The sequence below is a fragment of the Chamaea fasciata genome, unplaced genomic scaffold (genome assembly GCF_029207755.1).
Source record: "Chamaea fasciata isolate MVZ Bird 193981 ecotype frontalis unplaced genomic scaffold, bChaFas1.0.hap1 SCAF_13, whole genome shotgun sequence".
NCBI classification, from domain to species: domain Eukaryota; kingdom Metazoa; phylum Chordata; class Aves; order Passeriformes; family Sylviidae; genus Chamaea; species Chamaea fasciata.
The window spans coordinates 5,478,465-5,492,109 of NW_027094098.1; the positions used below are offsets into that span (position 1 = coordinate 5,478,465).

A 13,645-nucleotide genomic window follows, 5' to 3' on the forward strand; every position below is an offset into this window, starting at 1 on the left:
AGAGATCAAGGGGCTATGATTGCAATGATCAGTATCTGAGGGTTTTCTAAGGGTTTGAGAACTCCAACCTACCCAGAGAACTAACTCATAACCAAGAATGAGATTTATTTTCAAACACATATAAAGTGCCTTCCTCCCTTTTTTTTCCTCTTTAAAGAAAAAACAACAGGAACTGTAAACAGATCTGTGGGCATTAGGACAACAGGATCTAGAGGTCTAGAATTTCAACATATCCATGGTACTTTAGGAAAATGGACAAAATTATTGCTGTGTGACTTCACATCAGTTCACATCAAGATAAAAGGACAATTTTACAGCCTCTGCAGACCCACCAAACAAATCCAGGCACAAACACCATGCTCTGTAAGAAGCTCTGTCATTTAAAAGTTCAGCAAACACTGCCTCCTAACAGCACCATAGGAAGCAGAGCTTCTGAGGAAAAGGTTTTCCTACAACTCATGGACAATACTTGAAAAAGAAAAGGAAATCAAAATGAAAGCAACAATCAAAAACAGATGCTTAGGGACATGAACCACCCAGAAAAAAGTACTCAAAAACACTGGATGTGAATCCGAAAAGCATAAATGAACATAACCGTTACTGGAACATGAATTCCAGTAACAAACACGACCTATCTTTAGAACAGCATCATGGAAAGACAGCTCCTTAAGGAAGTCAGGAAAAGTATTTCTTTGTTCCAGGGCCTAGGAATTGTAGACTACAGAAGTTGTCAAATTCTATGTTCAGCTACCACTGAAAGCTTTAAAACCCTGGCACACAGAGATCATCCTGCTCCAGGACGTAACCTTTGTGTTTGTTGAGAGATTCTGGATCAAGCCAGAAATGCAAAATACCTCTATACCAGAAAATCTGAGAAGATACAACAAGGACTGGAATGGTGAGAAGGTAACGACGAGGGGACTAGAGAACTTAATGCACAAAAGAAATACAAGAATGAGGGGAAAAAATACAGGTAGCTCATAGAAAAATGGACAAACCACATTTCTTATCACCAGTATCTCTCTAGAGAATCATTAGTCATGGAATACACAGAATACAACAGTGATTTCTATTAGGAGAGATCTATTTCTAAAAATCTATTAGGAGAATTTCTATTCAGAGATGATTCTGGTTTAGTGCTGACTGCTGGGCCTGTCTGGGGGCACATCGGGTGTGAGGCCAGCTGTCCCTGGCACGTCCTCCCAGAGCTCTGTCACCAAGGGGAGCTCAGGGCTGTCTCCTGCAGGCTCAGCCCGCAGTGGCTTATTCAGGCACTAGATGGTGACAGCAATCTGCTCAAGCCACCTCTCAGAGCAGGAGAAGAGGCCAAGCCCTGGTGGCATCACCCCGGGAACAGCAGAGCCACCCCCTCATCCCACCCCTGAGCCCAGCGAGAGCTGCCCCCAAGGGGCAAACTCACACCCAGCCCACACCCATGCAACAACTCAGCAGGGAAGACAGACAATTTATAGATATTCCAACTCCCAAAGGTTTCATTCAGGCCACCTCAGAAATTTAAGCTCCCATCAAACTCCTCTCCATTTCACTGGATGTGTCTTGTGACTGCACAAAACAAGGTAAGAACATATTTCATGTTTGTGCCATGCCAGCTCAAAACCATCATTCTCTGCACCGTTCCACTGAAGGGCACTTTTTAGTTGAGATCCAAGCTGGCTGCAAGACAAACTGTACAGAATTACAACTTAAAACTTCTATTTATTTAATATGTGCAGAGTTGACTGGATCTTAACAAGCAAAACCAGTGCAGTATCACCTCTTACTGACACCAACTTCCAATCATCCCCTGAAAATTCTGCCAGGATACCACAATTCTACCAATGAATGTTTTGTTGTAAGTCAAAATTTAGCAAGCTGGAAATTCAGTTTAGTCAGTCATCATATGACATAGCATCAAGTAGTCATTCCCACCAGAACAATTACAAATATACAAAAGAAATATTCTCTAGCATTCTGAGATTATTAATGTTTTGTAGAGATACTGTACAACAGATGTATTTGGTGTCTGAGTCCTAAATACTTCCAATCTAAGTAATTTGGATCAAATCAGCCACCACCACGTCACAAAGAAATTCCAGTTGAGCCACTCCAGAGCTGCAGAAAGAGCTCAGACCAGACTGGTTTAGCTGATTATGAGTAAAGACAAACTCCTTGCCATATTTTAACCACAAAACCTACAGCTGCCATGCCCACTACCATTTTCATACCCAGGTTGGTTTTTTGGTTTTTTTTTGTTTAGTTTTTTTCTTTCCTGGGCCTAAAATCAGCATTATATTCCCACAAGACAGAACAACAACAAGGTAAAACCACCGGACAGGCCGATACCATCTCCAGGGCAGTCAGTGCAGAAATTAAGCTGCAGTTTCTCTTTCGTACATAGCTGGACACAAAATATTAAAATTTTTAAAAGGAATTTCAAAAGGAGCTTGGAAAAAATGGAATCAATTGTGAAAGAAGCACGCTAGAACCTACAGCTCAAATTAACACTCCTGATGGATATGAAAAGTAACTTCAGTAACACTTTGTGGGTCTGAAGATTGCCTGGGTAACCATCCAATTTATTTAATTTTCAGGAAATTGTGCCCTGCCAAAAGCACCACTCTATAACTGCAGTGACAGGACTCTCTCTAAGTATTAGATCCTTCAGCCCTGAGACAGTCCTAGGAGACCTTCCAAAAAAACCCCAATTTTTAAAAACAGAAAATGTGTATAATTTAACAGAAACTAAACAGTATCAGGAAGCAAAAAAAAAGTACAAAATTAAGAGGCTGTCTGCCTACGTACTTCCTGAAATCTCACTGACTTTTTAGATCAATATAATTTAGTTTGTATCAAAGGAAGCATTAGAGGAAGTGATCTCTCTAACACAGGTGAAAGACCAGCAACTGCCTTTTAAAAACGTGGTGGGAGAAACAAACCACCAAAAAAAGGCTTGGGCAGCATGCTGAGAGAGACCCTGCAGCTAGATCAAGGCAGGCCTGGTTTTTAAGCTGCCAGTTAAAGAGGATTTGTGGTGCCACCAAGTATTTTTGTAATTTACAAAATTAAAGTTTCTTGTCAGTTTTGGCTTTATAATTATGCAGGGTTTCTTCAGCTGACTGAGTTAAACATCTGCTGCCTTCCCACCATCTTTCCAAAGCTCACTGAAATCTCACTGGCACTTCAGCCCTCGGCAGTGGCTTCAGGGACATCCAAATGGTCTTGTGAATCCACCATCATAACTTTACAATTACTACGCAATTAAACTAACTAGATAATTAAATCTGATTAGTAAAGCTAATATTACCGAATATTCAGTAATACTTTATTAGGCACATAATTCGCTTTTCAATGGCTTTTTGTCAGCATATACTCTGCTAAACCTCTCCCTGCAATTCACCTTGTCATTCTATCACCCAAAGGACTCACAGTTGCCACTTCTTCACTGTGTTAAACCAATCTGATTAACCTGTAAGGCTGTCTTGCCTTTTGAACTCCCAACAGGCACCCTGAATACATTGCCAAAACACCCAAACTTCATTAAGGTCTTCACCAGGAGTCCAAGACAGTTGTCAAACTGTGCTGCCAAGAAAAAGATAACAGAAGATTCACAGCCTCTAAATTCAGGCTTGAAGAAGAGGTTTGGAGCTAAATTGAGCTTGGACAGTTAGCCCATTTACAGCTGACAGTGTGAAAAACATCAAGAATGCAGAGATAGAATGTCAGTACCTAAACCAGCCAAGGAACATATTAATAGGTCTTCAGAACTGCTTTTAAGTTGACATGGAGCAGTAAAGATTTCAGGGTTCACTAAAGGCAGTGTTGGCGCACTTTATTTTGCAAAGCCCTACTATCCTGGGGAAGGAAAAAATGGGACAATCAAGTCTGTCACTTGGACACCAAAGGATTTCACACCACTTTAATTACTCTGCCTGATGTTTTATCTGCATTTGGCATTTTCAGAACAGTTCTCGTGATACATGGACCAACACGTTTGCAATGAGAGAAGCCTTTTTCCCATTTCAGATCCATAAAGCAATGCAGGTTCACTTACCACACAGACTCCATGAACTCGGGGTAAAGAGTTTTGTAGTCGTTTTCGAAGTCAATCCAGCGTCCCAATCTGGTAACACTGAACTGTTAACAAACACAGAGATTGAAAGGCATCTTAACAATGCATCATCACGGTACTTTACCAGTATTTATTCTGTAAAATAAAAATCAGCTGGGTTTTTAAGTACAGTGTTTGTCCCATCTCAATGAAATACATCTATAAAGCATTTTAGCCTGATAATAGTTCCAAACAGTGTTTTCAAATAGGTAAGGAAGGAATGGAAACATAAGCATGGTTATTTAGAACCAAGGTCACACAACAGGCAAATGTGTTCAACACAGCAAAAATGGGGAATCACTTGGATGATTCATCAAATAGCAATGGTGGATCACTCAAGGATCAGCCAAGGTTCTAATGCCTGGAAATTGCTTTTCATTACAGTGGTCTCACTTCTATTTTTAAGACTACTTGTTGCAGAGACAGTGAAAACCCAGAAGACTTAGTCTATCAGCTTTCAGCTACATGAAAACATTATGTAACTTGAAGACAAAGAAACGCTGAAAGAAATTGATACGTGACAAGTTATCAAACTATTCCGGGGCCAAGGGCTTTCTCTAACTTCCCAGAGGCATGAGAGGGCTGCCAAAGCCACAGCAGTGACAGGTGCCAGCTCCTGTCTCAGGACAGATCATGGTCACAGCCAGACACGAATGAGGAATGAGCCAGCTGTGGGATTCACTGGGACAAGTGGGATTTCACAGCCATCCAAACCCCAGCTCTGTAGACAGCCAAGTCAGGGACACCTGTCCTGAAGCTGTTACACACAGCTCACACTGACTGTCAAACCAGCAAACACAAAACACAATCATTCTCTCTCTCATCTCTGCATTTTCATACAACACCTGAGCTCCTGACATGGATCAGTTTCCATGCTGACCTTTAAGCCACTCTGACATTCCACTAGCAAGATCCATAGCCTAGGACTGATCAGCACAAGGATCCACAAAGTTGGAGCATTCTGCTTGGTCTCAGCATTTTAAAATCTCTCACAGCCAAAGAACCTTTTCTCTTTTTTTCATAAGGCTCAAATATTTGCTAACCACTCCAGGCAGAAAATAAATACTCTAACAGGAATGTTGGTAACTCCTCTCCTAGCACTATTCCAAAATACTTGAGTTTATTACAATTCAAAAGATATTTAAACAAATTTCAGTATTTTTGTTATCTAAAATACACACATACATGCACAAGTTTATGAACAAAACAAAATACAAAATCCCTTCACCACCCAAAAGATCAAGTGCTTGGACTAATCAGCACTGCAAAAACAGCAGTTGCTGAAGCACAGCAAGTTAAAAGGTATGGAAAATGAACCACAAATGTTACAGGTCTGGCTGGGATAGGGTTAATTTTCTTCTTTGTTGCTGTTAAAGGGCTGTGTTCTGGATTTAGGATGGGAATAATGCCCAGCAGAGAAACTGGGCGGACATGACCAGGAGCTGTGAATCACTGGACACAGACAGGCTGGGCATCACTTGGTTTTTCTGGCTTTTATTCCTCCCTCTCTCTCCTCTTTTACTATTATTATTATCATTAACATCATTTTAATATTTTATTTCGTTTCAATTAAACTGTTCGTATCTCCACTCACTGGCACTTGGCTGCCAGATGGGGTTAAACCACCACAACAAACCAGAATAAATCTTGCTATTTTTATTTCTAAAAGCAACAAAGAATTACCGATAATAAGTTTGAAATACAACATTTCAGAGTGTAATTCGAAAAAAACAAACTGTCTGCTTTTTATCCAGTCACTCACTGAGGTTTAGGCCACAGTTACTCTACCCAAGGCAGCTCTGGTTTCTTCAGACATTGGCCACAACTTCAAAATGCTCCCAAAGGGCAAGAGGCAAATAACACTCAAGTAAGAAACTGCTATTTCCATGAAAAGAAATACAGCAGGACTACAAACATGCAGAGGAGTGTGATGAAGAGAAACAACTTTTGCAAGAGGAAAAATTAAAATAATTAAGACTGTTCTGCTTAGGAAAAAAAAAAAAAAAAAGATGGTTAAGATAAAGCTTTATTGGAAATCATTTTAGAGAACAACCATTCTTCAAACCTGCACACACCAACACTCTCCCTGTATTCCCGGGATGCAAAGCTGACACCAATATTCTCTGGGAACATTGAGGGTTTACCCACACCTCTTGTGACAAAACCAGATGTGAGAATTTCTGTTCTTCCAAAAATACAAGCTGCTGCCCTGCACTCTGGCAATGAAAAGACAGTGGGGAAGGAGGAGCAGAAAAGCAGTGAGGTTAATTTTTTTTAATGGCTCTATTTGAAAACCAAAGATAGATCTTTCAATTTTCTATACAAGAAAGAGACAATGCTCAACATATCTATTATTTGTCTAGTACATCTCATTAGACACTTTGAGCTCCAGGTAACCTGCAAGTAACCTCCTCTTGACAGCACAGCAGTCTCTGTGCTGAGCCACAATGGTGCACTTTTTGTTCCCCTCTCAGGAACACAGGAGCTTCAAGACATGAGATTTATGCACACAATCAGACAAAGGGATAAAGTTCACCCCACTTGAAACACTTCTGCACAAACACACTTGGAAACGCTCAGCAGAACACAGACTGAGCTTCACTCACCTCCCACTCCTTGGCATATCTCATCACAATCCCTCTGCACTCTTTGTTGTAAGCTTCAATCCCCATCTTGGCCACATCCTCTGGCCCTTTAATGCCTAAAGTCTTGTCAATCTCATATTCCTGGAAGCACAGAAAACAACCAAACAAAATATCCTGTTATCAAAAGCTTTTGGGATTTCCCTGGATAGTTTATGTGTTCCGTACATTCTAATGAGGCTCAGGGGGCTCCTTTAATCTTTTGAGATTTCATGAGAGCTGCACCTGAACTAGGCAGGGATTTCACAGGCTCATCCTGGCATGACTGTTTCTTCAGTATCTTTAAAAAAAATGTACAAAAAAACAGTTTCTGAAAAATGTACCAAATAAATACAGGTTCACAGCAATGAAGAGAATGCAGGTGACCAGTAGGAAGCTCCTGAACTCACCACACACAAAATTCAGAGAAACACACTGGACAAGGAAATTCCACTTTTCTTTGAGCAACAATGTCAAGTATAAGAGCAACAGAAACATGAGTGAAAAGCAGGGAACAGGGAAAGAGGAACCAACGGAAGTATCTGCAGGTAAATTCGTGACACATACCACAGGTAAGCCATGGCAATCCCAGCCAAACCTTCTGTCGACATGAAAACCACTCTGATGAGCAAACCTGGTCACGATGTCTTTGATGGTTCCTGCAAGAATGTGGCCATAGTGGGGGAGCCCCGTGGCAAACGGGGGACCATCGTAGAAGTTATACCTACAACACAAAACATTCCTCATTAAAGCAAAAACAGGATGACTCTGTGCTTATACTACTTGTGTTTCCTTAGGAAAATAGCCATTCCTTCCTCTGCCATCATCAGTCAGCACAGCTGCCACGCTGGCAGTGGGACTGGAGGGAACATTCCAATTGTTCAGCTCCTACCACTGCCAGTTCTACCAGGATTCCCATGGAACAAACACCCCAGCACAGTACTCCACAACAGGAAGAGTTCTTTGCTTCCCTCCCCATTTCTCTTACAAACCCACCAGGTAGGAAATTACAGGTCTATTACAACTCTTTGAATACTGCTGATTCTTCACAAAGTGAAATATAAAGGGACAGCAGCATGAGCCAGGCTTGCTGTTGGAAAAGGGAGCAGCTGCTGTTTACAGAACCAAGGAAAAACAAAGAGTAATTACAGCCAAGCCAACCCTGCACTGCCGCAAACAGTTGCTTTTAACATATTCTTACCTAGGTCTGTTCTTTGATTGCTTCAGGCATTCCTTGAAACAATTAAGATTTTTCCAGAGTGTCAATATCTTCTCTTCCTCATTTGGAAAATTTATGTTTTCTGGAACTTGTTGAACCATTCTTTCCCAACAAGGATTAAGAAGAGAAAGATACATATTGAACAGAAGTGAGAAAAAGTAACTCCACAAATACACCTTATATCTTTCAAATCCATATCACCAATCCAAAGCTCAGTTTCCCCTGATTTATTGCAGCACTCCATTCTAAGTAAAGTCTAATTTTTACTGACTGGCACCAAAGTTTTGGAACAGGAAAAGGATTCTACATTCATTCAACTATGATTGTTCCCTTTTTATCATGTTTTTATTTCTGTTTCCCAGAGTAAACAGTCAAAGGATAAATTATTTTTTGGTTACAGGTTTGGGGTTTTTTCTTCAGGAAAAGCTTTCAGGTTCAAACTGACCCTTCAGAACCAGTTTGTATCAGAAAGTTTCACTTTAAATTACTGAAGAAGGGGCTCTTTTTCGCTGTACATTTATTCACACTGTTTAGATGTTTAAAAGAGCATTTTCCATCAGGCTGTGCCAGCAATCTCAGATGCCCCTAAAAGCAGCCAGACTGCAGAGAGCAAGTTGAAAAACTCTGCAAAGGTGAACACGAGTTTTAAAAGTACAGTAAAACGAAGCCCCAACAGGCCACTTCCATGCTGTACAAGCAACATAAGGAAGAGGAATTCTCAACATAATTAGGAACACACAACAGTTGCCTGGTTCCAGACCTACTATGAGATAGAAAGGGGTCATATTTCAATAAAATGCCATGGCAAGAACTAAACAAAGCACTGGGGAATAAGGGTGTTTTAAGACAGCAGCTCCCTCACAGGAGAAAATTGGTTATGAAGGTTGTAGTAGATGATGCTACAAAATAAAAGGGTTCTTCCATCTCTCACTTTAGCGCCTCTGCTCCTGAGCACACTTACACCATACGTAACTACTACAGCCTTGAGCTTCAATCAGCCTTACAGAATTACAACTAATGGCATAAGGCTCGAGTCTTGTGATTTACTCAGGTTTGTAACTACTAACCCTAAAGCAGCAACAAAGGCAAATGCACGAAGACAATTCTTCCAGTTACAGCTGAAGCTCCAAAACATTCCAAAACAGAACCCAGAACACCACAAAAATTGTCAGCTAAAGGCTTGAACCCCCATGAAAAAAATGTGCTACACACCAATTCCACCACTTCTGTATTCATGACAAATCATTCTCTCCACCAATAAACCCAAATTATCCTTTATCATGATCACATTATTATAACTGAGAATTCCACAGCCTGATGCACAGGCAACACAGCATCTGGAGGGGAAATCAGGGACTGACAAGGAACACATGGACATGGCCTGGATGTATTTTAGAAAGGTAATAACCAGCCTGACCACAATGAGTTACTCTACACACAACTTGTAGGAGAGTTTTCACCGTTCTGCCTAGAAGCATTGATTAGGCCATGTGGCTTCTCAGTGATTTGATCACAGAGACAAAGGAAATGATAAAAGAATTCAGCCTTAAAGCTTTTATCTCCCACAAGATGACCTGAGGTTTAAGGATCTGCATGTTCTACTCAGCTCTCCCAAATCAGTGGTAAGTGCAGAGGGTTTGGAGAGAGGCCAGCTGTGTGTAACTGCACAGAGCAGACACAGGCTGGGCTTTGGGGTGTGCCTGTGACCGGGCTGTGGAGGCTGCTCACGGATCTCACAGCCTCCCTGCGTAAATCACAGAGTCACTGTGGGCCCATCCTCCAACTGAAGCACTGCACAGGCACAGCAGAGTCCAGTAACCACAGGGCACAAATCCACCCACTCTCTCAGCAATATCAGAGCTTTATTGCATCAGAAGCAGGGGGAAAAAAAGACTCTTGGGAATTAATATGCAACCATCACTACCGGTTATTTTTTCCAAGTTACAACCAGAATTTTAAACAGTCTGACTTAAAAGGCAAAAGCACATTGAAAATCTCACCATGGCTCAACCTCAGCTGAGGAAAAAAGCCAATGTCTAACAATCATTTTGTAGACAGAGGTATGAATATCTCTACAGCACAGAAAAAAGCTCATTGTAAGCAGTCTAGGTGTTTTAAATCACAAAATAATTAAGGACAACTTCATTACTTTGAACACAGACTGAGCAAAAACACCACAAACCATACTACAGAAATTATACAAACACATCTAATAAAACCATACTTTCAGACAACACTTCACATTTACAGAGATCAGTAAACACAAGGAGAGTTCTCTATTCACTTTCTGCTGACAAGAACTGTTAAAGACAATGCACCATTAAGCAAGTTTTTTTTTAAGTACACTCACTTTTCTAGAGGATAACAACATTCACTAGCAAAGGTGTCAAAGTTTGGAGACACTTCTACAGCAGTCTGAGACTGAAGCTGGGCTTCTTATCTACAAGAAAAAAAATGCATTAAAACCATAATGTTTTAATTTCACAAGTTCATGTGTGCTTTTTCAAATATTCGGTTTTTTAATCAATAAAAATTCATTTAAAACACCACTATGAATGAAGTGAACCCATATTTGAGCAATATCGTTGTACTTTCCATACATCAAATACATGATTAAAACAAAGTGGATTTCAAGATATTTTGTTGACTGACAAAATCTAAGTGTAAAGACACAGGATGAACTAAAGGTTCAAAAGGTTTCTGATTTCCAGCAGTTTATGATCAGTCTCTTGTTCCAGTCACCTTCTCCCACAAACTATTCTGTAAAATAGACCAAAGCTTCCTGCAAAGACAAGGACCCTTCTTTCTCCACCCTCAGCTGCCTTCTCCAAAGTTAAACAGTGCTCTGTTTTCCATACACACCTGGCACCCCATTTCTGCCTTTTTAGGTACTGTTCTCGGGTAACATCAGTCTAAACTGTTCACCTGATAATCAAAATTCTCCACTTCTAGAAGGGATGGAAACGACCAAGAGTAAAACAAGGATGGACGGATGGGAACAGGATGCTGAACTACAGAACAAGCATTGCTTCTAAAAATCTTCTGCTAGTATCTTATACAGGGAATAAAACTGCATCATTAGCCCAGCTGTCCCCCTGCAAGCTTTTCCTTTAATACTGAAAAGTCAATTAAAACATTGCTAAAGCAGCAAGCACACTCATCAATTAATGTTGTCTTTAAATAGAAAAACTTAACGCTGTGCAAGAGCCCAGTTTTACACTGTATATCTTGTGATGGCTTAAGAAACTTTTGTTGTCATCATACTACCTTGATTAAAACTCTAAGATTTCACTGTGAAAAAAAGAAATCTAAGTTCTCTTGAAGTAACTTTGAACTATGTCTTTTTAATAAAAACTCAGAAACCAGTGTCAGCTGAGTTACTGAACACTACTTTTATGTGATAACTGAACTATTACCTGACAGCTGCTAAGCATGTCACCACTAAACCGAATAAAAATGCTTCCTGCAGTTTCCAAAAGGCTCCCGGGGTGTGGAAGCACACGTCTGCTGGAGGTACCAAAGACACCGCAGCTGCAGCAATAAAAAGGGTGCATCCATCAACCCCCCCCCCCCCCCCCCAATTACAAGTATGCTGAAGGGAATGGTGACGACATTGTAAGGGATCTTAAGTTCTTTGTACAACTAACGAAATCAAGACTTACTAAGTATGACGCCCTGCATCTCGCTAACCTTTATTAAGTACCTGCTACAGTAACCCCTAAATTGCCGAAAAAGGAAAGAATCTGTACAGCCTCAAGGGAGTAAAACACACACATGAACGTGAGGTTGTACGCACAAAACACGAGCTGGCAACGCCAAACGCCGCTGCTAGGGAAGCTGCTAGCGATGACAGCACGGGCACCTGACGGGCCAGAAGCCGCCGCTTTCCCGGGACACCCTAAAGGTACCGCCCAGCACCGGCTCCCCCGCCAAGCGCCCCGACACGCCGCTGGAGCGGCCCCACCCTCACGTCTCGGAACCGCCCGCCGTCCGCATGAGCTGAGCCCGGCCGGCAGGGCCGTGAGGGGCCGAGGGTCCGGCCCAGGCCGAGTCCCCCGACGCTCACCTCCGTCCCGCCATGATGCAATCGCGCCCGGCGCAGCATGGCCGGAAACGCCGGCGGCGCCACGGCCAATCAGCGCGCGGCTCTTTGCGGCGGCACAAAGGAACTCTGTAAGGCGGTCGCCCATTGGACAGAAGCTCACCTGCGTAACGGCGGCGCGAAGCAGCTCGGGAAAGTTCCCGCGCGCCCGCCCTGCGGCCCGTAATTGAGCGGGGCAGGGGCGGGGCGTGGGGAAGGCCCATGAGGGGCGCGGGCGGTCACCTCACGGCCACGGGGGAAACTCCTGAGGGCACGGCGGAGAAATGAGCCCCGTCCATGGGCCCGGGACGGGCTTCAACCGCGGACCCTGAGCCCAAACCCGGGCAGGAGCTCTGCTGGGTGTCCTGGATAACCCCATCCGGCTCTAACCCAGCGAGACCAGGACACTGGGCTTCTCCCAGTAACTGGATACCTCTACCAAACTCTTCTCGGGAGCTCGACCTTACCTCCATTAAAGGGATACTCTTAAATCTCTCAAGATACTTATTCTTAAAGCTGTAGCTACAACATGAATCCCTCCTCCGCTGGTTAAAAAAAAACCAAAAAAAACCAAAAAAAACCCAAACAAACAAACAAACAAACAAAACCCCCACCAATTTGTAGACGGGTTCCCCCATCTCAAAGGAAACCTAAGGGTTTGAAAAAATACTGCTGTGTGGCAACCACTGAGAAATTACAAAACATTTCGTGATACATTCAAAAACATTTCTTCCACTCTTCCAGTGCTGAAAACAGCCGTGAAAAGGCTCTTGACAGGGAAAAATAGAAGTGAGCCAGGAAGGTGAGGGAGATGGATGCTTTGCCCAGCCTGCACACCTGAACCCTGACCGGAACAGAGCACGTGGAATGAAGGCCAGGTCAATAATGGCACAAACAGTTCAGCTGCCTCCAGGTAATGATTTCAAATTACTCTAAAAACCTATTTACTAATAGAGATGTAGGTGCCAATAAAGGTTCCAATAAAAGCTTTAGATTTTGATTTGCGGGACTGGGTACAGGATAAATTCGCTGGTCTGTGCAAGGCAGTGTCAGTGTATGGATTAGAGATAATCCAGGTATGAAGGGAGGCACATTAAATGGAATTCTCACCTGCCCAAAGACTCCTTTCTGCACAAAATTTCCTACGTCCTTCTAGAACAGCTAAAAGAAATGCCAACTCAATCTGCACCAAACACAGAGAAACAGAAGAGAAAATGGGAACTCGGGCCAGACTAAGCTGGGTTGACCAGCCAGACAGGAGAGACTCAGTGCATGTGGTTGCCAGGGCAGAGTCCCCCATACAAACAGTTCTGGGTTGTTCTGTATCCAGAAGGGAAATTTGGAATGGCGAAGTTTATTCAAGCCACACTGCTGCCTAATACATCTATTAAAAAGCCTGTGACAACTCTGGACGTGGATTCTACCACATGGTGTGGCATTTCTTTATAAACAGCCTCATGAACTCTGAACCCGCTGCAGCCTCTCCCCCTGCTCTCACATTCCCGCAGATCTCAGAGGCTGCAGATTTTAGACAGCTGCTGCTTGCTCCAGTGCCAACTGCTTCCATTTTGGCCTTGCGTCTGTAAAACACACAGGTGATAATGCCGGCTGAGTTT

General features: G+C 42.5%; 1 protein-coding gene and 1 non-coding gene across 3 annotated transcripts in view; both read right to left on the reverse strand.

The window, feature by feature from the left end:
- The window catches only part of IARS1 (isoleucyl-tRNA synthetase 1), a 94,530-nt gene extending 82,452 nt beyond the window's left edge, over positions 1 to 12,078 (reverse strand). The window contains exons 1-6 of one of the 2 annotated variants that reach the window (XM_066195042.1): positions 12,015 to 12,078; positions 10,299 to 10,388; positions 7,931 to 8,050; positions 7,297 to 7,453; positions 6,715 to 6,834; positions 4,052 to 4,134 (exon numbers count right to left, since the gene is read on the reverse strand). In XM_066195042.1, coding sequence (XP_066051139.1) covers positions 4,052 to 4,134; positions 6,715 to 6,834; positions 7,297 to 7,453; positions 7,931 to 8,049 — 479 coding nt within the window. In that variant the 5' untranslated portion in view covers position 8,050; positions 10,299 to 10,388; positions 12,015 to 12,078. Of the gene's footprint in view, positions 1 to 4,051; positions 4,135 to 6,714; positions 6,835 to 7,296; positions 7,454 to 7,930; positions 8,051 to 10,298; positions 10,389 to 11,364; positions 11,385 to 12,014 lie in introns of those variants that run through there. The other variant, XM_066195043.1, reaches the window with a different exon arrangement.
- Positions 9,641 to 9,775, reverse strand: LOC136296626 (small nucleolar RNA SNORA84). The gene has a single exon (XR_010722973.1). It is a non-coding gene; the product is annotated as a small nucleolar RNA SNORA84 (small nucleolar RNA).
- Positions 12,079 to 13,645: the final 1,567 nt, after the last annotated feature.